At 38.7% G+C, this 25,926-nt stretch overlaps 1 protein-coding gene and 1 long non-coding RNA gene across 3 annotated transcripts in view; one reads left to right on the forward strand and one right to left on the reverse strand.

Annotated features, from left to right (window-relative positions):
• ZNF771 (zinc finger protein 771) overlaps window positions 1–8,906 on the reverse strand; it is a 30,766-nt gene extending 21,860 nt beyond the window's left edge. The window contains exons 1-2 of one of the 2 annotated variants that reach the window (XM_051999284.1): window positions 8,736–8,906; window positions 8,182–8,349 (exon numbers count right to left, since the gene is read on the reverse strand). In XM_051999284.1, the coding sequence (XP_051855244.1) occupies window positions 8,182–8,349; window positions 8,736–8,891 (324 nt within the window). In that variant the 5' untranslated portion in view covers window positions 8,892–8,906. Of the gene's footprint in view, window positions 1–8,181; window positions 8,365–8,735 lie in introns of both variants that reach the window. The other variant, XM_051999275.1, reaches the window with a different exon arrangement.
• LOC127563080 (uncharacterized) lies at window positions 212–25,733 on the forward strand. Its single transcript, XR_007953885.1, has 2 exons — window positions 212–973; window positions 25,443–25,733. It is a non-coding gene; the product is annotated as an uncharacterized LOC127563080 (long non-coding RNA).
• The last annotated feature ends 193 nt before the right edge of the window (window positions 25,734–25,926 follow it).

Below are 25,926 nucleotides of genomic sequence, written 5' to 3' on the forward strand. Positions count from 1 at the left end.
ATTGGTATTTGACATTTATTGATATTTAGTCTATTAGCTGGACCACTGTCTGCTTGATTAAGCCTGAAGGCCTGACTTTCTGTTTCCTAGAAATCAGAAGGTTTCAGGGAAACAGAAAACTTCCATTCCAATCTCCCCAAATAGCAACAACCAATTAGATGCCTCCCCCTCCCCTTCTCAATGCTCTCTTACTTGTGATGTAATTTCTTGTATAAAAGCTATGCATCTTTACTATTTCTTTAGCCCTCCTACCGCGAGCTTTCTCTTTCTTATCTCGTGATGGAACGGCTCATCCTCAGGAGGTTTTCAATAAACAATTTTTCTGCCTTCTACTGAGTGATCTCTGAGTAGTCATTTTGGGTAAGGGTCTTCTACATCCCTCACAGCTGGGGGCTCGTCCGGGATGGGGTCTTTGGGGGAGACGGCTATGTGTACCCCGAAGAGGGACAGGCACCCACGGAGTAGTGTTCTCCATGGTCTCTAGCTCTGGGTGAGCAGCCTCCCTCCCCTCTTAGACAACGACCCGAAGCAGGGATACTCAGTGGAATGCAGAATTGAAGATTGAAAGAAGTAGAGTCCTATGGCTGGCATTTGTAGCCTGAAAAGAAACATATGTTCTCGAGGTAAAGCTCTTGGGAAGTCTGGGGGTTTATTGGCTGGGTCGAGGCAGACCCTGAGGGATTAGCCCTCTTAAATTTATTTTTGGTGTGGATTGCTGTTAACCCCAACGATAAAGGACTTTTCCTAAGGAGGCTCTTGGGTGGCTGTGGGGGAGGGAGGGGAACATAGGGCTTCCGCCCAAGCGTGAGGATAACATAGGGCCTCTGCCAACACCTGGATCAGATCCAGGGTGGCATAGAAGCAGTCAGAAAATTAGTATCAGGACATTAGCTAGGAAATTCAAGACTGGAATGAACTTCCCAGATATACAAGGGAAGAAAACTGGGAGGATGTATATCCCAGGACTATTTGGGTATGTCAGACTTAAATCTGTATGTAAAAGGTGAAAATAGAGTTTTGTGAATGTCTGTGTGTATGTCTGCTTTGCATTGCCTTTGTTCTGTGTTAAAAGTTAGAAAGCTCATAAGAGATAAGAATTCAGCTCTGTGTTACAGGCTTAGAAAAATATCAGGCTGAATTGTGGGAATTGGAATTCATTCAGAGTAGTAATTCTTTCAGAGTGGCTCAGAATGTATTGGTCTTAGAATTTGGGAACTAGTTTTGGGCTTCTCAAAAAAAGAAAATCTTTTTTCTCTTTCTCTCCCTCTGTCTCTGGCAGTGGCTTTGTAGGAAGGAGAAAGAAGAGGGGAAAATAAAAACATAGAATGAAAGTTTGGAAAGTTTTGAGAAAATAGAAGAACAGTGGCTATTGCTTCTGTAAACAAGGAGTCTGTTATCAGGACTCAGCCAGAGAAAAGAATTCTCAAGGTAAAGCAAGGATTGGTGCTTAACTCTTTCCTGGTTACTAAAAAAAAGACATGGGAATGAAGTATCTAGGTAGATTTTTAGGAAATTTCACAAACTGAAGTACTGGTTAATTTTAAAATAACTTTAAATTGGTGTGTGTGTGTGTGTGTGTGTGTGTGTGTGTGTGTGTATGTATGTGTGTTAAGATTGGAAATAAGAAACTGCAGATATTAGAAGGGAGGAATAAAAATAGAGTAAGAGAGGTAAATAGTTAAACACAGGGGCGCTCTGACCTGTTGGACCTGTGGGAAAACTAGCTATACTTCTAAAGAAAAAAAAATTTTTTTCTAGGAGAAGAAAGAAAAATCATTATTCATAAGTTTTACTTCATGGAATTAGAGAACAGAAAGTTTAAGAAGACTAAATTGGGTAATTGTTTGTCTGCAATATTTGATTAAAAGCTTTGGGAATTTACTATATTTTAAAGAGGTACTACAATTTTGAAATTGAAATAAAATTAGGGGAAATAATTTTACTGTTGCCTTGCACATGTTAGATTTATTAAAAGGATAAAAATGTTAAGAATTGTTTGAATATTGTGGCCTTTACAATTGAAGAGAAAAACTTTTTTTTTATTATTTGGTTGGACTTCAAATTGAAATATAGGTTATTAAACAAAATGCCAGTAACTTATCTTAAGGGGAGTTCGTGTTTGTATCTCCCTACTTAAATGGTATGTTGCTTTTTAAAAGTACTGGGTAATTTGTAAACTATATTATAAGTTTTATGAAATTTGATTCAAAACTAATTATGAATCTTGAAGTTTAAAGTTTTTTTTTTTAAAAAAGGTGATTTAAAGACAAGGGAAAAGTGATTTACAAAAGCAATTAATAATTTAAATAGAGCATCTAGTCAGAAGTATTTCGGAGAAGGTTTGAGCAAGTAGGCATTGGGAGGAGAAAGACAGAGATGGGACAGGAGAATGAAGGTGCTTTAAGAAGGATTGATTAGTAGAAACAAATGATTTCAAGAAGAAGTCAGTGGGAAAAAGAACGAACTGGTTGGAAAGGGTAGTCACAGAGAGATGGCTGGGAGATGGGATGTGTTTTTGTGGGGGGAGAGCAGCAGAACAGCAGGGGAAAGTGGCAGCCACTTGGTTCCTTTGGCTGAAGAAAACAAACGATTATTTAAAGGGGCAAGCTACTTTTACAAGATGTTAATTGATTGAATATTTGTTCTTTAGATAAATAATGGTTATGAATATTAAAGAATATGATCAGAAATGTGATCTATAGTTTGAAAGGGTTATTTCAAAAAATTTAATTGATGTTTTCAAGAACTTTTCAGATTATTTTTATGTGAAAATAGAAAGTTTTAATTAACTTTATTGATGCCAATTATCTGAAAAGGGACTCTAAGAATAATAGTTTTTGCCTTCTTCCTTTTGAAGATGTTTTTATTGTAAACAATATGTAGTTTGGGATTTTTCTGTGTATTGGGTATTTTAAAATCAAAATGATTGGTATAATATTTAATTTATTCAAGATACAACATCTTCTTAGGTATGTAAGAATTGTGTGAATTTTCTGGGATAAATTTCTTACTGTTACCAATATAAGGTCATGGTAAATAACTGTTTGGGATTTATCTGAAACTTTGGAGATAAAATTCTTTGGGCTTATAATTAATGTTATTTGGGAGTTTTAAAGTTCCACTCTCTAATGTGCTGAAGATTGAGTTTTAACTGCTTATATTATATTATAGTTATGTTCTTGCATTTTTTCCTCCTGTGACTGATTTCTATGATCAGAACAATAGTTAATAAGAACTGTTAATGCAATTCAAATATGTCATACCTCGCTGTTTCCAATTTGGTTATATATGTAATCATTATATCCTAAATACTTAGGCATATAAGTATTTAGCTTGGTCATCTGTCTGTTACTGGATATTTGTGTTTTATTTTTAAAAATTTTTTTTAAATGATAAGAGGACAATTTACAATGGTCTGTGAAACCTGACTGCTATTTATTGGGACTATGGCCGTCTGCCTGTCCTGTGAAGCAAATTTATTCCTTCACATAGGAACTGCTGGCCAATCTATACTAGCCTCCTCACATGTTGTTGCAGTTCCAGACTGTTCTAACCTTGTTAGATTTGGTTTTTGATTGTTCTAGATTTTGGTCAAATTACAGATTATTGAACCTCTTTTGAGACATGAATCGGCCCCTCTGAAGCTTAGATTGACACCATACCCACCCCCCTGCTTGGACTGAGAGCCGGTTATTCGCCCATTTATCAGCCCAAAGCAGTTAAGATCGAGACCATCTCCTGTGTTCTTGATGTCATTTGAACCAATATGAGGGACTTGGGAATGGTTGATGAATGACTGTTAAACTCTGACCCGGTCATCTATGACTGTGTGTTTAAGATCTGGGATAGAAATTGTTAAAAATGGTAACTGCAGGCGGCAGCTAGGTGGCGCAGTGGATAGAGCACCAGCCCTGAAGTCAGGAGGACCCGAGTTCAAATCTGGTCTCAGACACTGTCTAGCTGTGTGACCCTGGGCAAGTCACTTAACCCCAATTGCCTCAAAAAAAAAAAAAAATGGTAACTGCTGCTGTTAAGGAAGTTATAATATGTTTATAATATCTATGTTCACTTCAGAATACGTAATTTTTGATGTATTTGATTTGATTTGATTTGATTTGATTTTAGGAAACTCCTCCTGTACTAGATTGTTATGTATAGGAACTTTAATTCACTCTTGGGATTTATATGTGGATGGTTCTTTGACTATTTACTTTTTTTTTTTTTAATGATTCCTTTCCATGAGGAACAAAGGAGAGGAAGAGATAGGGAACTGGGGAAACTGGTGGATTTTTCTCAAAATACCTAAAAGAGTGGGAACCCTTAGTTTTCTGTTCACTTTGCCTTAGGTACTTCTGCCCCACCCCCTATACCACCAGTTCAGATTGAATTGGAAGTCCTTAAGCAATCCTTTTTGTTTTTACTATGTTTTAGCTTTGAAACCTCTTATTCTGTGGAATTGCCCTAGCAGACTCAGTTTGGGGAACTATTCTGTTTTTAAGAAATCTCCAAGATAAAGACATCTGACTTGGGACTGCCAATCTCCAGCCCTGTAACCCCAGTTTCTTAACTGGTATCTCAGCATTTTTAATAACATTGCCCTTTTGAGATCAAGCCTCTAAAGTTTGGGGTCTGTCTGCCTTCATGTTCTAACTTTGCATGCTGTGAAAGCTCTGCTCAGAAATCTGTATTCCAGTAGTAGCCCTGTCTGTCCCTCTGGGTGGGGACAGGTGGAGCTACTCCAAGTCTCACCCTTCTCCCCTGGAGTGGGTTGCCCCTCTGAATGGGCAGCATAACTGTCTTAAGCCCTGCTACTCCCTATATAAGCAGAAGCTGAGTTAAGTGCACAAATGACTGAAGACCACCTAACACAGTGAACTGTCCATCTCAAACTGGATTCTCTGGCTAAGATGAGGGCTTTTGTACTGCTGATAACTCTGGGGTTGTCAGGAAGAGACTTTCCCTTGCCATAAGTCCTTGCATTTTCTAGTTTCATTTTGATTTATTTGCTTCACATTGGATTAGTCAAAATTATGGTGCTAAGACCTCCCAGGTTTCTAGGGGAGGTAATTCAATAATTCAAATATTCAGAAGAAGAGTGTGTAATGTTGTGCCTCAGTTTCCCTAGATTGTCATCTTTATTTATCTTTGTATTTTTATGTTTGCCAAATGCCAATCTGTTCTGTGATAACTGTTTCTAAGATAGTTGGTGGAAGCAATTTTTATGGTATGAACTTATTGCAATTGTATTATCCTGTTGCCGCTATGTCTATCCTGTATAATTACATTAGTAACCAGAATAGTTCAGTGGTCCCTATCAAATTATTGCATACAGAAGATGCTATTAAAATGATTCTTCAGAGAAAACACTAGAATGTATTAAAGAGGGATGATCTTGATTGTGAACTTGATAAACAATGTATGGATATACTAACTGATTTTGAATATGTGTAAGTTCTTCATAGAAATATGATAAAAATCATTTACATATTAGAAGGGGGGAGTTGTGGGGAATAGATAAGGTGAAGAACTTACAGGAATGTATGAATCCTTTTTCTGTATTTTATTATTTCTGTATCTTCCCTATGACCTGTATAATATGTGCAGGCTCATATCTACTTGAGCTTTGGCCAGCTAGAAACATATTTACTTAACCTGAGCTGATGACATTTATTGGTATTTGACATTTATTGATATTTAGTCTATTAGCTGAACCACTGTCTGCTTGATTAAGCCTGAAGGCCTGACTATCTGTTTCCTAGAAATCAGGAGATTTCAGGGAAACAGAAACCTTCCATTCCAATCTCCCCAAATAGCAACAACCAATTAGATGCCTCCCCTTCCCCTACTCAATGCTCTCTTACTTGTGATGTAATTTCTTGTATAAAAGCTATGTATCTTTACTACTTCTTTAGCCCTTCTACCACGAGCTTTCTCTTTCTTATCTCACAATGGGACAGCTCATCCTCCAGAGGTTTTCAATAAACAACTTTTCTGCCTTCTACTGAGTGATCTCTGAGTAGTCATTTTGGGTAAGGGTCTTCTACATCCCTCACATATATAAAGGCTTTCTTTCTGCCTTTCTTCTTTCCTATATATTTGGCCTCATCTCACTGGTGAACTCCAGTCCTGCATCTCCAACTGCCTGCTTGGCCTCATGCTTAGCCCTTATCACCTTGACTTGAGTATACCATAAGCATCTCAAACTTATGTATAGAACAGAACTCGTTATTTCACTTCCTAAATTCACCTCTCTTCCTTATTTCCCTGATTCAGTTTAGGATACCACCATTCTCATAATTGCAAGGGTTTATAGCAGAGGAGTCACTTTTGCTAATTTGCATATCCAATTGTTGAGATGGAAGATACCCCAACAATATTAGGGTCCCCAAGTCAGTGTCACAGGTATAACGAAAGAATTCACAGACTCTGTTTGTCTCCAAGTTAAAGTGCATTTACCCAATAAAGATTTATTTTACAGAAATAAGTTAATTTTACAGGAAGGAAGTCACTGACAGGCTTAGAGGTATAATTGAGGAGTGGTAGGGGTAAGGTAGTTCCCAATATTGAATTCTATGGCTCGATGACCAACAGATTGTTCTCTGACAGCCAGTATTGTTTGTGGCACTGCCCAGGCCTGACCCATAGGGTTTCTCAGGCAGCCAGCATTGTTTGTGGCACTGCAGGACTGGGCATCCTTAGAGTTTATCAGAAGTATATTCTCACACCTCATCACAATCAACTGCCAAAGCTTGTCAATACAATTTCCTTGACATCCCTCAGATCTGTGTCCTCTCTACTCATACTAATCACCCTAGTTTAGGCCCTCATCCTTAACTACTGATACTCCTGACTCAAGTCTTTTTTCTCTTCAATTCTATCTACATCCAGCTGCCAAAATAATACTGAAGGTTTGACCATATTCCTCCTCTTCAAGAAGCTGCAGTGGCTCCCTATTGCCTCTGGGATAAAATACAACTCTGTTTTGGCACTTAAAGCCGCTTACTGTGCTTACCCAAAGTAAGTATTTAATAAATGCTTATTAATCAATTATTATTGAATCCTATCCTATCTCTGGACCTCAATTTCTTCCAGAGAGGGTCAGGTTAAAAAGTCTTTCAGAAATGACTTTATATACCCATTTTTCAAAGCCCAGTTCATGGTCTATCTTCTCCAAGAACTTCATCCTGATTTGCCTTTTCCCAACATCTCCTGGGCATTTTGCAGTTTGTACTTTAGTTACCTTATATCTCAGTTCAAGAAATGATTATAATTAAGAACCTCCTGGAGGCAGAATATGATTATGCTAGTTAGAGGGAGGAAGGGTGAGAGAATACAGAATTTAGATAAGACACAGTTCCTACCCTCACATAGCATCTAGTCTAGCAGGGATAAGAGATGACTATGACATACAAAATAGATGGTAAGTGTATCAAAGGTTGCAAAGTGTTTCATTTGTCTGTCTTGAAACTCAAATATAGCATTAGCAGCAGCATCCCTTTCCCTCCCCCTCCCCCAGCCCTGCCCTTGCCCCCCGACCTCAGGGTACTAGTATGTCTTATCTTTCTTCCTTCCTCGTTCCAGTTAAGTTCCAGAAAGTATCAGTAGCTCCTCACTCCTATCGCTTATCTCATACTCCCTCATAGTAGCCAAGTCCATCTTTTGGTCTCTCCCACAATGTTTACTAAGGACACCAGACACACAAAAGGCAGAAGCTCAAACACTTGCTGATTGACCTTCCTTTAGGGCAAAGCATGATAAACAGTCCTAGTGCTGACTACAGCAAGAGAGACTGAGGTTAGACTTCAGAATATGATCCCAGAGTCAGAGTTAATGGGGTTTAAGCCCATGCTATAGGGGAGACCAGCCAAGACAGTTGGTGCACGCCCCAAGATTAAAAATCAGGCACAAATTAGGCAAAGCCTAAAAGATATGGCTAATAGGAAAACAAGAACCTGGTTAAACTGGGCCAATTCCACATTCCTCCCCAGATCATTCTGCCTAGTGGAGTACACAGAAAACATCTCATTAGTTTCTTGGCCATCCTGCTGGGAGTAAAAAAAACATAAAAATATGGAGGGAGAAAGCTACAAAGACCCCTGGAAAGAGGGGACGGCCAGGCCTGCAGCCTGGTGAGGGGGAAGGAGGGTGTGTATGTGTGCGTGTGCATACCGGAGGACCTACCTCTTTGCCATCCATTGGAATCTTCAGCTTGACCACTTCATATTTCTCCTCACCCTCTTCTTCCTCGCCCTTCACCAGCAGTACCATCTCTTCTTGCATCTCTCTCTCTTCCTCCTCCTCTTCCTCCTCCTCCTCCTCTTCCTCCTGCTCTCCCGGCATGGCCAGTACCTGAGAGGCAGAGGACTGGGAGTCCGACATTCAAAAGCAAGAACCCACCAAGCTTCCCCTCCCCCAGCTTTCAGGCCCTCTCTCGCTATCCCCTCCCCCTAGAACTCTCCCCTCGGCCCATTCTCCTCCCCGTGGCCCTCCTCCCCGCCAGCTCCCCTCTCCGGACTCACTCCAGGCCCCTCCCCCTTCTTCCCTCTCTCCCAGGGTCTCTCCTCCCCCAAGACTCCCCCGTCCTTCTCCCTTCTTTTCCCGGCTCCCTCCTTGTTTCCCTCCTTGCTTCCCTCCTCTCCTCCCGGCCAGCGAAGGGTCCGCCCCAAGCCTCCGGAAGCGGGGCTGCTAGACGCGGCCGAGGCCAAGGCCAAGGGCCAGTGGGGCGGGGGACTCACCGAGCCGCCGCCCACTGCTGCTACTGTGCGGGGGTCCCCAGTGTCCGGGCACACGCGAGGCCGAGGCTGCAGCAGCAGCCAAGGATCTACGAGCGCTCCGGGCCGGGGGCCTGGGGCCGGGGTCTGGGGGCGGTGCCGGGGGAGAGCGCTGCCCATTGGCCACAGCACGAGGGCCCCGCCTTCTCCGGCCCCGCCCCGCTCGCAAGGGAGGGAGGAGAGCGCGAGCCGGCCTAGGAGCTGACCCAGGCGTCCCCGCCCCCTTCTGCTCTTCCCTCCCCCTTCCTCGAACTCTCCGGGGCGTGGGATCACTCAGCAGCTCGGACCCGGCAGACCCTAGCTCCACCCTGAGGCTACCCCTGCACCGTGTCCCTCCCAAAGGGGCTCCTACCTGGGCAAATCCGTCCTCCCGCCGCAACCCACAGGGAGACGTGCCCCCGGAAAAAGCTGGAGGCACGCTTGGCTTAGAAGCCTAGCCCTGCCCCTCACCACCCTGTGACCTTGGGCAAGTCACTTGCCACTCTAAAAAAAAAAAAAAAAAAAAACTGAGGATGTGGAATTAGACAGGTGGCTTTTAACGGCTGGCTCTGACATTTCGTGACTGTGCTACTGACCCTCACAAAGACAATCTCTTTTCCCTTCTTCCATCCCTCTTTTTCCAGTTTCATCCCTCCTTTCTCCTCTCCCAACTTACCTTTCCCCTCCTTTTTCCTCTTCCCTCTCTCCTTTCAGCTTCATCTCTTTTCCTTTCCTCCATCCTTTCTTTTTCTTCCTCTGTCCCACTTTTTCTCTCTTCATCTCTCCTTTCCCCTCTTCCAACCTTCCTTTCTCGTCCTCCTCCTTCCTCTTTCCTCTTTTATCTCTCCATTCTCTAGCTCCATTCCTTTTTTCCCATCCTCCCTCCCTCTTCCTTAGCTAAGCTCTACTTCTCCTTCAAGGTTCCATCTCTTCTTTTAGAGCTTGTGTTCCCTCTTTTCTCTGAACTCTATCTTCAGGCAGAGCCACTGCAACATTATATCCTGTGATATCATGGGTTTAGAGTCAGGAAGACCTGAGTTTCACTCCTGAATATGTCTGAAAATTGACTGTGTACTGTGTGACCTTGAACCAGTAATTACTCATCCTTTCAGGTCTTTTAGTTTGCCGTTTGTAAAATGCAGATAATTGTTTTTTCTTTGTCTTATATGGAGTAAACAGATTTATACATTTACCTTGTATTATTGTATATCATAATTGTCTCTGTATGTCGAATACCTATATAACCCTTAAGTCTGTGAGGATTGGCAAGTAATATATCTTAACCTAGCCTTGTATCTTACTATATATGATCAAAGTCTTGTATTTTACCAGATGCTTAGCATGGTCCTTTGTATCCAATAGATACTTAATAAATACTTACTGAAAAATAAATATTACAAAATTACAAAGCACAAATTTGGAAATAATAAATGAAAAAAAAAGTTTAGTTCCAAAGAGTAGGAGGTATGAAAAGAGTAGGAGGTATGAGAATGTTGAGGCAGAAGACACCCCAACAATATTAGGGTCCCCAAGTTGGTGTCTCTTGTAAGGCCAAAGAATTCACAGACTCAATCTGTTTCTATATTAAGGGGCAAAAATTTATTATGCTGCTAAAAGTTGGCTAAATTCCAAAGGAATTTAGCTAAGAATCAGGAGCAAGAAAATTTTATAGGAAAAACAAAGATCAAGTTCTTCACATCACTGACATGCTAATTTTATGGCTCAGAGGTAAAATTGAGGAATAGTTGGGGGGGGGGGTTTGCGGGTTTGCACACATTATTGAATTCTAATGATTTAAGAGGTTTCAGATGATGAAATTAATGCCATTTAGAGAAATATGAAAAAAGTGCTCAATCATTACTGATCAGAGAAATGATAAGAGATATTCTCAGATTGGTTAAAATGACAGAAAAAAAGATAAACATAAACGTCAGAAGGGATGTGGGAACACTGGAACACTAAGGCATAGTTGGTGAAGTTGTAAAATGATCCAATCTTTCTGGAGAGCAGTTTAGTTTGGGCATAGGCCCAAAGGCCCAAACTGATCATATCCTTTGCCCCAGCAGTGCTACTACTGTGTCTATATCCCAAGGAAATTATAAAAGAGGGGAAAAGACCCACATATGCAAAAATGTTTATAGTAGCTCTTTTTGTAGTAGCAAAAAATCGGAAAATGAGTAAATGCCCATCATTGGGGAATGGCTGAATAAGTTGAACAAACTTATCTCAGAAAGGCCTATTAAGATTTACAAGAACTAATGCTGAGTGAAACAAGCAGAACCAGGAATACATTGTATACAGTAACAGCAAGAATATGTGATGAACATCTATGAAAGATTTGGTTCTTCTCAGTGGTTTAGTGATCCAAGGCAATCTCAATAAACTTTGGATAGAAAATGCCATTTGCATCCAGAAAAAGAACTATGGAGATTTACCTATAAATCAACATATGCTATGTTTACTTCTTTTTTTTCTGATTTTTCTCTCCCAACATAATTCATAAAACAATGTGTATTAAAATAAACAAATACATATGGCTTAGAAGTAAAATTGAGGAGTGGTCTTAGAGGTGGAGTTAAGGAGTATTGAATTCTAGAGTTTAGGAGTGGAGCTGCAGCCCACTATTGAAGTCTCAGAAACTATTATTACTGACCAACTGATTGTTATCTGACAGCCAGAATTGTTTGTGGCACTGCCAAGGCCAGGTAGCCTTTTTTTTTTATTAACTTTTTATTGATAGAACGCATGCCAGGGTAATTTTTTTACAACATTATCCCTTGCATTCACTTCTATTCCAATTTTTCCCCTCCCTCCCTCCACCCCCTCCCCCAGATGGCAAGCAGTCCTTTACATGTTAAATAGATGACCGTATATCCTAGATACAATATATGTGTGCAGAACCGAACAGTTCTCTTCTTGCACAGGGAGAATTGGATTCAGAAGGTATAAATAACCTGGGAAGAAAAACAAACATGCAAGCAGTTTATATTCATTTCCCAGTGTTCTTTCTTTGGGTGTAGCTACTTCTGCCCATCTTTGATCAATTGAAATTGAATTAGCTCTCTTTATCGAAGAGATCCACTTCCATCAGAATACATCCTCAAACAGTATCATTGTTGAGGTATATAATGATCTCCTGGTTCTGCTCATTTCACTAAGCATCAGTTCATGTAAGTCTCGCCAGTCCTCTCTGTATTCATCCTGCTGGTCATTTCTTACAGAACAATAATATTCCATAATATTTATATACCACAACTTACTCAACCATTCTCCAATTGATGGGCATCCATTCATTTTCCAGTTTCTAGCCACTACAAACAGGGCTGCCACAAACATTTTGGCACATACAGGTCCCTTTCCCTTCTTTAGTATCTCTTTGGGGTATAAGCCCAGTAGAAACACTGCTGGATCAAAGGGTATGCACAGTTTGATAACTTTGTGAGCATAGTTCCAAATTGCTCTCCAGAATGGCTGGATGTGTTCACAATTCCACCAACAATGTATCAGTGTCCCTGTTTTCCCACATCCCCTCCAACATTCCACATTATCTTTCCCTGTCACTTTAGCCAATCTGACAGGTGTGTAGTGGTATCTCAGCGTTGTCTTAATTTGCATTTCTCTGATTAATAATGATTTGGAGCATATTTTCATATGTCTATAAATAGTTTCAATTTCTTCATCTGAGAATTGTCTGTTCATATCCTTTGACCATTTATCAATTGGAGAATGGTTTGATTTCTTATAAATTAGAGTCAATTCTCTATATATTTTGGAAATGAGGCCTTTATCAGAACCTTTGATTATAAAAATGTTTTCCCAGTTTATTGTTTCCCTTATAATCTTGTCTGCATTTGTTTTGTTTGTACAAAAACTTTTCAATTTGATATAATCAAAATTTTCTATTTTGTGGTCAATAGTGATCTCTAGTTCTTCTTTGGTCATAAATTCCTCCCTCTTCCACAGGTCTGAGAGGTAAACTATCCTATGCTCTTCCAATTTATTTATAATCTCATTCTTTATGCCTAGGTCATGAACCCATTTTGACCTTATCTTGGTGTATGGTGTTAAGTGTGGGTCAATGCCTAGTTTCTGCCATACTAATTTCCAATTTTCCCAGCAATTTTTGTCAAATAGTGTATTCTTATCCCAGAAACTGGGGTCTTTGGGTGTGTCAAACACTATATTATTAAAGTTATTGGCTGTTTTGTCCTTTGAACCTAACCTATTCCATTGATCAATTAGTCTATTTCTTAGCCAATACAGATGGTTTTAGTAACTGCTGCTTTATAATATAATTTTAGATCTGGTACAGCTAGGCCACCTTCATTTGATTTTTTTCATTAATTCCCTTGAAATTCTTGACCTTTTGTTTTTCCATATGAACTTTGTTGTTATTTTTTCTAGTTCATCAAAGTAGTTTTTTGAGAGTCTGATTGGTATAGCGCTAAATAAATAAATTTAGGTAGTATTGTCATCTTTATTATATTTGCTCGCCCAATCCAAGAGCATTTAATATTTTTCCAGTTGGTTAAATCAGACTTAATTTGTGTGGAGAATGTTTTGCAGTTTTGCTCATAAAGTTTCTGATTTTCCCTTGGCAGATAGATTCCTAAATATTTTATACAATCAGTAGTTACTTTAAATGGAATTTCTTTTTGTATCTCTAACTGTTGGGTTTTGTTAGTGATATATAAGAATGCTGATGACTTATGTGGGTTTATTTTATACCCTGCAACTTTGCTGAAGGTGTGGATTGTTTCTAATAACTTTTTAGTACAGTCTCTGGGGTTCTCTAAGTATACCATCATATCATCAGCAAAGAGTGATAATTTGGTTTCCTCATTGCCTATTCTTATTCCTTTAATCTCTTTCTCAACTCTTATTGCCAAAGCTAGCATTTCTAATACAATATTAAATAGTAACGGTGATAGTGAGCAACCTTGTTTCACTCCTGATTTTATTGGGAATGGTTGTAGTTTGTCCCTGTTACATATGATGCTTACTGTTGGTTTTAAATAGATGCTTCTGATTATTTTAAGGAAAAGTCCATTTATTCCTATACTCTCAAGAGTTTTTAATAGGAATGGATGTTGGATTTTATCAAATGCTTTTTCTGCATCTATTGAGATGATCATATGATTTTTGTTAATTTGATTATTAATATGGCCAATTATACTGATAGTTTTCCTAATATTGAACCAGCCCTGCATTCCTGGTATAAATCCTACTTGATCGTGGTGTATTATCCTGGGGATGATTTTCTGTAGTCTTTTTGCTAATATCTTATTTAAGATTTTAGCATCAATATTCATTAGGGAGATTGGTCTATAATTTTCTTTCTCTGTTTTCAACCTACCTGGTTTAGGTATCAGTACCATGTCTGTGTCATAAAAGGAATTTGGTAGGACTCCTTCATTCCCTATTTTTTCAAATAGTTTATAAAGCATTGGGGCTAATTGTTCTTTGAATGTTTGGTAGAATTCACATGTAAATCCATCTGGAACCGGGTTTTTTTTTTTTTTTAGGGAGTTGATTAATAGCTTGTTCTATTTCTTTTTCTGAAATGGGACTATTTAAGCAATTTACTTTCTCCTCTGATAATCTGGGAAGCCTATATTTTTGGAGATACTCATCCATTTTGCTTAGGTTATTAAATTTATTGGCATAAAGTTGGGCAAAGTAACCCCTTATTATTTCTTTAATTTCCTCTTCATCAGTGAAAAATTCTCCTTTTTCATTTTTAAGACTGCTAATTTGATTTCCCTCTCTCCTTTTTCTAATCAGATTTACCAAAGGTTTATCGATTTTATTGGTTTTTTCATAAAACCAACTCTTAGTTTTATTTATTTGTTCAATGGTATTTTTACTTTCTATATTATTAATTTCTCCTTTTATTTTTAGAATTTCAAGTTTAGTAATTGATTGGGGGTTTTTAATTTGGTCTTTTTCTAACTTTTTAAATTGCAGGCCCAATTCATTGATCTTCTCTTTTTCTATTTTATTCAAGTAAGCCTCTAAGGATATAAAATTTCCCCTTATTACTGCTTTGGCTGCATCCCATAAATTTTGATATGATGTCTCACCGTTGTCATTATCTTGAGTGAAATTATTAATTGTGTCTATAATTTGCTGTTTCACCCAATCATTCTTTAAGATGAGATTATTTGGTTTCCAATAAGGCCAGGTAGCCTTAAGGTTATTGTTACATGCTCCCTAGGAATTACACTATCAAGACCTCCCCTTATTACTTGGGGGAAGGAGTTGGCCCATGGGAGTAAAACAATGCATATATTGTCAGATTTTTTTCACTATATTAATCATTTTTGCTAGTTTTTTTCTCTTCTTTTTCTTTTGGAAAAATTGTTATATGGAATGATTTTCTGGAAGTAAAGAAGGGAAGGTATTTAAGGGAAAATTTATTCATTCATTTCAGTCCAATCTGATTCTTTATGACTTCATTTGGGGTTTTCTTGGCAAACATACTTCTCCAGCTCATTTTACAGATGGGGATCTGAAGCAAACAGGGTTAAGTGACTTGCCCAGAATCATACAGATAGTGGGTGTCTGAAGCCATATTTGAACTTGATTAGATTAGTTTTCCTGACTTCAGGCCAAGCAAGGGAAATTTAAGTTGTATAAAAACAAAACATTTCTATACAAATTTATTTTTTTAAAATACTCTTTGAATTTAAGTATAAATTTCAATTTCATAGGGTGAGAGATCTTTGAAAACTGGAATTGTGATATTTCTCTAACTGTATTGTAGGGGTTTCTAGGCTACAATAGATCCTTCAAGCTCAGATCAGATTTTAATGTAATGTAGCTCCTAGAAAGGATGTAACAATAACCCTAAAGCTATCAGGTTTTGAGAGTGCCACAAATGTTGCCAGCAGTCATATAACAACCACCTGTTAGTCAATAATAACAAAGTTTCTGAGATAATCTAAGCCATGGAATTCAATAATGAGGGCACCTCTAAAACTACTCCTCTATTCTACCTCTAAGCCATAAAATTAGCATATTAACCTAATCTTTGTTTCTTTTTCCAATAAAATTATCTTCTTGTTTCTGACTCTGCTAGATCCCCTTGGCACTTTAGCCCACTTCAAATGGCAATACAATTTTAATAAATCTTTGCCTTTAACTTGGAGTCAAACTGAGTTTGTGAATTCTTTCACCATACCTGTGATACATATCTGGGGATACGGTGGGATATATCTGGGGACATTGTTGGGGAGTCATACGCTTCAGCAATTGGTCACTCAATAACTTTGTAAATGATGTAGATTCCTGTCTCAGGCTGATAGACACATATATAGTCACTTCCCCACAAAGCAATATCCTGGACTTCAGTCAATTTTGAGATCAAATCCATCCAGGTTCAGTTCAACAGTGAAGCTTGTCTATATGAGTGTGGTGTCTTTTATTTCTGAGGCGATGAAGAATCTCTAATAATACATGTAACATTTTTTATTCATTCTCTTGGCAAAGGAAAAATATATTTTGGTAGCTGAACGATTTACTAGAAATGTAGATGTGTAATGCCACAATCTCCTTGAACTGTCCTACCTCAGTTATTCTGCCCCAAACCTCAGGCTATCATACCATCCTTCCCTCTTGATCATCAGAATAATTGATAAGAATAAAAGATCTTATATTTTAGAATATCAGATGCTGCTCCCCATCCCAATCTATTAGAATATCAGATAACTTTCCCATCTCTGTGCCTCCCCATTATGTCATCCCCATCCGCTCCCCATTATGTCATTGTTTCTGTCACCCTATAAAGAATCTCTATACCCCACATTCGAGACTGGATAATTAGAGACAAGAGTCTGATCCAGTCAATTGATTTACTCTCCAATAAATTAAATTATTATAACTCACTAACCTCTATCTTGCCTCAGTTTCTCTGGCATTACAGATGAAATACTAAAAACTTACCAAAGATGATTAGTTGGCTTCTTGATTATTTGAGAATTAGTGTGGAACTGTAGCAGCACCAAGAAATAAGTATGATTATAACACATAAGCATTGATTTAAAGTCTGTAAGAGGTTGTATATAAAGGTATACAATGTAACTAGAGAACAGGCTTTGAAACCAAAAAGAGGCTGGTTCATGGTCCAATTTCTTATACAAGTTAACTCTGTGGATCAAGGCAAGTCATCTTGACCTCTCATTGCTCTAGTTAAAGTTTTAGATTGAAGAGGAAGTGTAGATCTGTATTGATTTAGGGAGTTTCTTCCTTCAGGAATTCCATTTAGGATACAAAAGAAGTATAAAGCTCTTGGTTCAAAAGCTTTGTGAAGTAGGTTGTGTGTTGTGTGATTCAATTAAATATATATTTAATTATTATTTATGTAAATTGTGTCCCCTTTAATCTTTGAGGGGGTCCTGATGTAAACTGTGTCCCCTTTTGGGGGAAGGGTGCTCCTGACTCTCAAACCCTCCTGCCTGGGGCATAATCAATATTCTCTATGAAATTGCTCAAACTGCTCCCCAGCCCCAGGCCAAGACTAAACCAATATAACCAAGGGTTTGTCAACCCATCTTTGCTAAAAATCCTAACGGATTCTTTGACCACTAAGAAAGCTGTCTTCTTAGTGTAAATAAATCCCTTTTTGTCACAAACTTCAGGTTTTCAAATGCTTTTGCAAAGAATCTGTAACATTGACCAGAGGGGATTTCTTACCCTCAATTCTTGCACCTCATCATTATCATTACCATTGGCAAAACTAAGGTGCAATAAAATAACTTAATACAATGTCACACAGTTTATGTCAGAGCTGGGAACAAAGTTTCTGACTCTCAATCTAGCTTTTTTTTTTTTTTTCCACTATAAAACCTCCCAGAAAGCCTACATGGCAAATGAATAAACAAAAGCAAACAAAACATTTAATAAATACTAGTACAGACCAACTATTAGGCTAAGATTAAGAGTTACAAAATTTAGAACCAAAGGGAAGTAGTTGCTGGCCCTTGGGGAGTTTGCATTTTAATTGGGGGAGATAATAAAAATTGAGGAGTAATAGTTAAGGGAATACCTGATTTTCTTATTAATAGGAATTCCTTTTCCACCTCTGACCCCTTTATAGATTAGCACATTGAAGCAGAAGATAGCCCAACAATATTAGTCCCCAAGTTGGTACCTCTAGTATGGGCAAAAGACTTCGCAAACTCAGTCTCCAAGTTAAGGGACAAAGATTTATTATAATTGTAATGCAATTGAAGCAGGCTAAACACTAGGGAACACAGGGAAAGAGTGGATTGGCTTGGTTCCTTATATTCCTAAGAATAGCTAAGTCATTCATAGTTGATCATCATACAATGTTGCTTTTACGTGTACAATGTTCTCCTGGTTCTTCTTACTTCATTTTATATCAGTTCATGTAAGTCTTACTATGTAACCTTTATTTTTGAGACATATTTTGAATTCTAAGAGATTAAGTTGACTTGCTCAGGCTCATCAGCTAGTGTGTGTCAATGGTGGGTCCTGAACGCTGATCTTCACTGTTTTGAGGCTGAGACTGTCCTCCAAGCTTTGCCTTGGTCTGAGTTGAAGCAGGAGGCAAGTAACACTCCTTTTCCAGAAACAATAATGTTGATTAAATCACTATGCCAAGGGCAAGAAGCAAATTTCAGATTAGGTATTGGATGGATTGAGAGCGAGTATATATACTGCAGACTGCATAGTAGATGGCAAGATAATGCATGGCTTAACAGTCTGATTTGGGTCTAGTAGGGTTACTCCAAACTCAGACCTTCCCTGCCCCTAAAACAGAATGCATTAATTCCTTCAGAAACTGGAAGGGGGGAGGGGTGTGTTTTGTAGTCTCTGATGGGTCAGGACTTGACAACTGTTCCCAGTTGTGGAAAATGGGCCAGAGGGCTGGATGGATAACAAGATGGTTTGTGTGGAATCTGAAGGAAGCATGATCAGATAGTTTTGAGACTTGAGGCCTGGGGCCTCTTAATTAATGGGGTTTAAGCTGAATTATCCAAATAGGTGAATCCAAAATAAGAGGGCATAAGAGGTACCATCTTTTGGGGAAGACTGGGGAGATCAGAAACCAAACTAGGTCTGAAGATCCACAACTAAACAGGGTAACTGATACCTTTGAAGTGTCACTCACTCAAAGATTTGGTGGATTTCTTTCTCTGTAGTATAATGAATTACATATTGATTCTAAATCTAAATAGTGCTCCTTCAATCCCATTTGGATGAGCATTTATTAAGGCCTAATATTATTGGGATTCAAGAGAGACCCCAAAAATTGGGATTCCAGACCAGTAACATGAGGTATCTCAAAAGAATTTGCAGGCTCGGACCCATCTCCAAATGAAGGGGCAAAATATGTCATAATCCTAATGGCAAGTGGACTAAATTCCAAAAGAAGCTAGCAAAGAACCAGGAGCAATAAAATAAATTTATGGGGAAAAGTGAGAGGACCAGATGGCTTAGAGGTGGAGTTGTGGAGTGGTCTGGTTCTGACTAGTGCACAGATGCAGCACCCATGTCAGAACTGGTTGGGAAGTGGGGTAGGAACCTTTCAGTGTTTTTAGGTCTTAAGTGTCACTAAGTCAAACTGGTGTAAAGTCAATTTTGTTCTGAATTAACTTTTGTGCTCAATTTTGTGGTCCTGAATTAATTTTAAGTACTTCGTTATTGTTGCTCATTAGTTTCAGAAACTGTTATCACTGACTAACAAGCTGTTATCTGACAGCTAGCAATATTTGTGGTCTTTGCATCATGGTCATATAGAATAAACTAGGGTAGCACAGCCTAGGGGAAGAAATACATCATTTCTAACTACATCACTCCCAAGGTCGGTGGCCTTAGGATTATTGCTACATCCTTTCCAAGGGCTACACCACTTTCACTATGTGCCAGGAACTGTGGGAATTGCTAAAAATACAGAAATAAGCCAAATGCAAAATAATTCATCTTTCAGGATTCTGTTTCCTCATCTATCAAATAAGAGTCTTTAGACTAGATAATCTCTGAAATTTCCTTCTAACTCTAAATGAAGTCAGTTTTATTTATGTAAAGGGGATTGATCAAGGGGATTTTGCTTCATTAGCACAACTCACCAGTTCCATAATGTGAGAGATGCTAAAAAGTTGGGATTCTGTAGAGTGTTGCAAATTTTGAGATAGTGTGGGATAGTTGGTACCAATGACCAAGAGATTTTCAGAATGTAAGAGGTTAAGAAAGGTTAAGATTCCACAGAACAATTAAGTGATGAATAGAAGCCTAGAGCAAAGGAGGAATTGGAGAGCTAGGAAGACACAGGTGGACTCAGCCAATCTGGAGTCTTGTGTGTTTGAAAAAACCTCAAATTTAAGATAATAGCCAATTCATCCCAAACTAGTTGGTGTCAATGACCTGACTTGATCAAATCACTACTGCTTAAATATTAAACAACACACCTTGTAGAAATGTTCCACCATTTTAAAATATGGGATGTATCACAAGGAAGAGGAAAACATGTTTATACATATTTAGGGGAAACATATAGTGGGTATATCAGAAAGATTGCAACCCAAAAAGGAATGGACCAATCCATTCTCTGAAGGGAGGGATTGTATCAAACTAGCAAGTATAAAGTTTCTCCCACTTCTGTGCTCAGCACTCCTTCTTCCTAATGAGGAGCGGGACTTACTTCAGACAAAACATTAAGACAATTCCTGAAGATTCTTTTTTAATAAATTTTCCTCGATATCTGATTTTCAATGTTAAGAGTATATTTCTAACAATACTGAAGGGTAATTTAGTAGAAAGAAAGCATTAGTATATGGGAAAACCATGGAAAAATCAAATATGGAAAGTGGTACTTAGGCTGAGTTTGAGGGATAATAGGGATTCTAAGAGGCAAAGGTGAGGAACAAATGTAATCTAGGCTTGGGGGGAACCTATGTAAAGTCTCAGAGAAGGCAGTAGAATAATTTCAGTGAGGAACAGCAAGAAGTTAGAAAGAGAAAAATAATCTGGAGGGGAAAAGGCAGGTGGGAGCCAGTTTGTGAAGGCCTTTAAAATGCTAAGTAGAGTAATTTATATTTCCTTCTAGAAACTGGTGATCATAAGAAATTATTGTGGCATTAAAATAACAACAACAAAGATTAGCTGGAAATCTTTAAAAATAAATTTAAGGGCAACTAGATGGCAAAATGGATAGAGAGAGCACCAGCCCTGAAGTCAGAAAGACCTGAATTCAAATTCAGCCTCAGACACTTAACACTTCCGTAGTTTTGTGACCTTGGGCAAGTCACTTAATCGAAATTGCCTCAGCAAAAAAAAAAAGAAAAGAAAAGAAAAGAAATTTTAAGAAACAAAACAAAACAAATCCTGGCACATGTACTCTGCAGTTTACCGTGTGTTAAGATGGAATAGAAAGGAATGACTTAGTAGGTACCATGCTAAGAGCATAGGAACTATGGTAGCAGCAGAAAGTAGGAAAGATCTCTGAACCCAGAGGACCAGGTCTAGCTCAGATGCTATGCAGGTTAGGGTTAGAGTTAGGTTCAGTAATCAATAAAGTAACAGAAGGTGAAAGTTTTGTATTCAAATGAAAAGGTCCCCAGAATTGGTTTCAAAAAACCATAGCCCTTTGACATAGCAAAACTACTAGCAGGGATACCCCAAAGTGATCAAATAAGAACCCATAAGTACCAAAAACATCTACAGTACCTCTTTTTCCATCAAAGAACTAGAAACTAAGGGTTGCTCATCAATTGGGGGAATGGCCAAACTTATTACGGTATGATTGTAATAGAATACTGTTATGCTATAGGAAATGACAAAAAGATTCAGAGAAACCCAGGAAACCTTATATGAACTGATATTAAGTGAAGTGGGCTGAAATAGAACAACTTATACAACTGTTATAAGACAAACAACTTTGAAAAACCTAACCATCAATGGCAATAACAAACTAAGATCCCAGAGGATGAATAATGAAGCTTGCAACCTATTTCCTGACTCAGACGTGATGGACTCAGGGTACTGGATATGACATATTTTTGGATGTGGCCAATGGAGAGGATTTGTTTTGCTTGATCATGAATATTTGTCACAAGGGTTTTCTTTTTCTTTTTGGAGCATGAGGGTATGGGGGGAGAAGAAAGTGGGAGGGAAATACAATGAGTTTTGGTTAACTAAAACAAATTTTTTTTAAAGCTGGAAACTTTCCTCAGTTCAGTGATATCCCAATTAAGGTCAGGTCTAAGTAGCATGAGATAACTAGGACCTGATCTCAAGTTCAAAAGCCATAGGATCACAGAAGGATTCACAGAAATCTGAAAACTTGGGCTTGGTTCCTTGGGCAGGAGTTTGTCAAGATATGTGGTCAGGGTTTCTGCTGATGAAGGAGGCAGATATCTCTAATGCTAATTAAAATTAATCTAATTAAAAAACCTTTCATCTAGAACCTTTCTGGGAAAATGAATTTGTTTCATGTTCCTCCATCTTACCCTCCCCCAAGTACCGGGGTAACTGGTGCATAAGAAATGACTCAGGGATCCACTGGGCAGAATTATGTCTCTTATAACTACCTTTCCTTTTCCTCTGCAACAAATAGTTTAGCACATCTAAACTATTTGTTGCAGAGGAAAAGGAAAGATTTCTTTCATGAAGGTATTATGGACTGAATAATAGATTTGAACTTCCTCTCTTCCAGGTCAACTAAGATATTAAACTCCAGGAGAGTAAATCTTATTATCTGTTTTTTCTTCCATAGCAACAAAGGACCTTAACCAAAATCTTCACTTTAAAGAATATTTGTAAAATTTAATTGAATTAAGCAAAAAGGAAAATTAAAAATAATTTAGTCAAACTTATTACCTTTTAGGGGCCCTATTGACATTTTTCAAATTCAAGGCTGGGAGCTTCTTAAGGACTATGGCAGAAGCCAGTGTACTAGGCTAGTGGGTGCTCTGTTCCAAGGTGGAAATATGGCCAAGCTTGCTGCTAGTAGAGACTTTATGTCCCAGTTCCTCCATTTGTAGTCTTGGAGATTAAAGGAAAGAAAACAAGAGTTTACTATATGCTGTCAAAGGATTTCAATAAGGACAAACATAGAATCAAAGTCAGGTACCTCTCTGATGGTAAAATTTTCAACTTGAAAAGGCTACATTTAGAGTGAAGGTTAATGCATGCTTTTTTAGTTTTAGATGATTGTGCACTCAATGCAGCCTCTGAAGCTGAGATGGTACAAAATGTGGATTAATTCTCTGCTGCTTGTGCTAGTTTTGGCTTAATTTATACCAAGAAAACACAAGAACTCCATCAACAAACATCACACCATTTATATGGTTTGAATTGAAGTTTTGAATACTGTGGATAAATTCACTTGTCGTGGCAGTATACTTTCAGGGATGTCCACATTGATAGTGAGCTATCTAGAGCTAGCTCAATGTTTGGGAGGCTCCAAAGGAAAGTGAGGGAGACGAGAGGTATTAGATTGACTACCAAATTGAATGTCTACAGAGCAGTTGTGCTGACCTCATGGTTGTATGCCTATGAAACCTGAACAATATATTAGTGCCCTGCCAGGAACTGAATCGATTTATTTCCATTTGAATTGTCTTAGGAAAATTTTGGAGATCATCTGGTAGGATAAGATATTAGTCCTGTCTTGAACTAAACTACCAAGCATTCAAATAACTCTACTGCAGAGAGCACAACTCTATTGGGCTGGCCACAGTGTTCAAATGCCAAATGTACACTTGCCAAAAAGATTTTATGAAGAACTCAGAGTAAATGCTCACAAGATGGTCAGAAAAACCAATACACGGATACTCTCTAACCACTACACACCTCTCAGATTGTCTAAGATGACAGGAAAAGATAATGACAAATGTTGGCGGGAATACGGGAAAACTGGGACATTGATACATTGTTGGTGAAACTGTGAACGATCCAGCCATTCTGGAGAGCAATTTGAAACAATCCCAAAGGGCTATCAAAATGTGTATACCCTTTGATCAGTAGAGTTTCCACTGGGATCCAAAGAGCTCTTAAAGGAGGGAAAAGGACCCACATGGGCAAAAATGCTTGTGGCAGCCCTGTTTGTAGTGGCAAAAAACTGGAAAGTGAGTGGATGCCCATCAGTTGAGAATGGCTGAATAAATTGTGGTACACGAATATTATAGAATATTATTATTCTATAAGAAATGATCAGCAGGATGATTTCAAAAAGGCCTGGAGAGACTTACATGATCTGATGCTAAGTGAAATGAGCAGAACCAGAAGATCATTGTACATGGGAACAACAATGGGATCATTATACAGTTCTGATGGACGTGGCTCTTTTCAACAATTATTGATGATTTGGGCCAGTTCCAATGATTTTGTGATGAAGAATGCCATTTACACCCAGAGAGGGAGGACTGTGGGAACTAAGTGTGGATGACAACATTGCATTTTCATTTTTTTGTTGTTTGTTTGCATTTTTTTCTCATTTTTTTTTCCTTTTTGATTTGATTTTTCTTATGTGGCAAGATAACTGTACAAATATGTATGCCTATATTGGATTTAGCATATATATTTTATCATGTTTAATATATATTGGATTACTTGCCATCTAGGAAAGGGGGTCGGGAAGGTGGGGAAAAATCAGAACACAGAATTTTGCAAGGGTTAATGTTGAAAAATTATCCATGCATATATTTTGAAAATTAAAAAGCTTAAAAAAAGGATACTCTCGAGGTTTCTAAAAACTTTAGAATTGATTGTATGACGTGAGAGACTGGCACAGGACCAACCAGTGTGGCATGCCCTCATCATGGAAGGCGTTGTACTCTATGAGCAAAGCAGAATTGAATTTGCTCAGAAGAAACTAGAGATGTACAAAGTTAGAGAGGCTACCCCAAAAGTTCATAGGAACTATTTGTGTCCGATCTGTGGCAAAATATTCCAAGCTCATGCTGGTTTGATCAGCTACAGTCGGACCCACTTTAATTGGGCTCTAACATAGTGATGTTATTTTGGTCCTCCCAGAGAACAAAGGGTAACAATCAATCAACTAACGAATATACTATGCACAAATCTTATTTCACTTGATCCTCACAACCACAGCATCATAAAATCTCAAAACTACAACTGCATTCTAGAGCAATATTCTCACTTTGGAAAAAAATAAAAACCTACACAATGAATAGTCCTCAGCCTAGAAACAGGAAAATCAAATTTGACTTCAGACAAAAATTACCTGTTTGACCTTGGGCAAGTCACTTAACAAATATTTCTCTCCATTTCCTCTTCTGTAAAATAAGGATAATAATAGCACCTACCTCCCAGAGTTATTGTGAGGATGAAACGTAAAATGAGATCATAATTGTAAATTGCTCAACACAGTGGCAGGTACATAGTAGGTGCCATATAAATGTTACCTATTATTACAATGAGGCTCAACTCATTTAGTTTATTGGGGCTGGGACGAGGATCGACTTCTGATTCACTTTCCACTACACCATCCTGCTGTTTTTGGCTTTCAAAGAGCAGGAAACGCAAATCACCCCCCCACTATTTAAAGGGAACGTAGTCACCCAAGACTGGAGACTGGCCCTTTGTCATCCCCAGGCTAACGCAAGCCAAAAGTCGGAAGTGGGCTATGTGTTTGGGAATTGTGGGAAGTGTAGTCTGTGCTTTATCGTTGGCCAAGCAACTTTTCTCTGATTGGTCTCTTCGTAGGAGGCGATTGACCAATCCAGTCCCACCGGCCTCCTGACTGCTGGAGAGACTCGGGCAGAAGACAGCAGCCCCAACCAAAGGGGTAGAAGGTAGGAGGAAGAAGAGCAATCTAAGCACAGTGACTGGTTGGAAGCTCGATAGAGGCGGGACAAAGAACCATTTCTCTGTCCCGATGACTAAGTGGTCCACAGCCTGCCAAACAGCCCAAGTTCCGACCTTATTGATTGGGGCTTTTCCCTTTTAATCCAATAAATTTCCTTCTTTCCCGAACGACCCACGATCACCACAAAAGTGAGCAGGGTATGTTGCTTCTTCTGTGCTGTGTGCGATTCTGGGCAGACTCCTCTCTTTAGGAGGTGGTCAGGTTTCCTTGTACGGACATGAAACCAAAAACATGGCTCCCAAGAATTTGGAGCTTCTCGGTTTTTGCTCTGGCATATTTAATTTGGGGGACAGCCTTGAGACTCGGCCCCGTTCTCTTCGT

Source organism: Antechinus flavipes, chromosome 1 (assembly GCF_016432865.1).
Source record: "Antechinus flavipes isolate AdamAnt ecotype Samford, QLD, Australia chromosome 1, AdamAnt_v2, whole genome shotgun sequence".
NCBI lineage: Eukaryota > Metazoa > Chordata > Mammalia > Dasyuromorphia > Dasyuridae > Antechinus > Antechinus flavipes.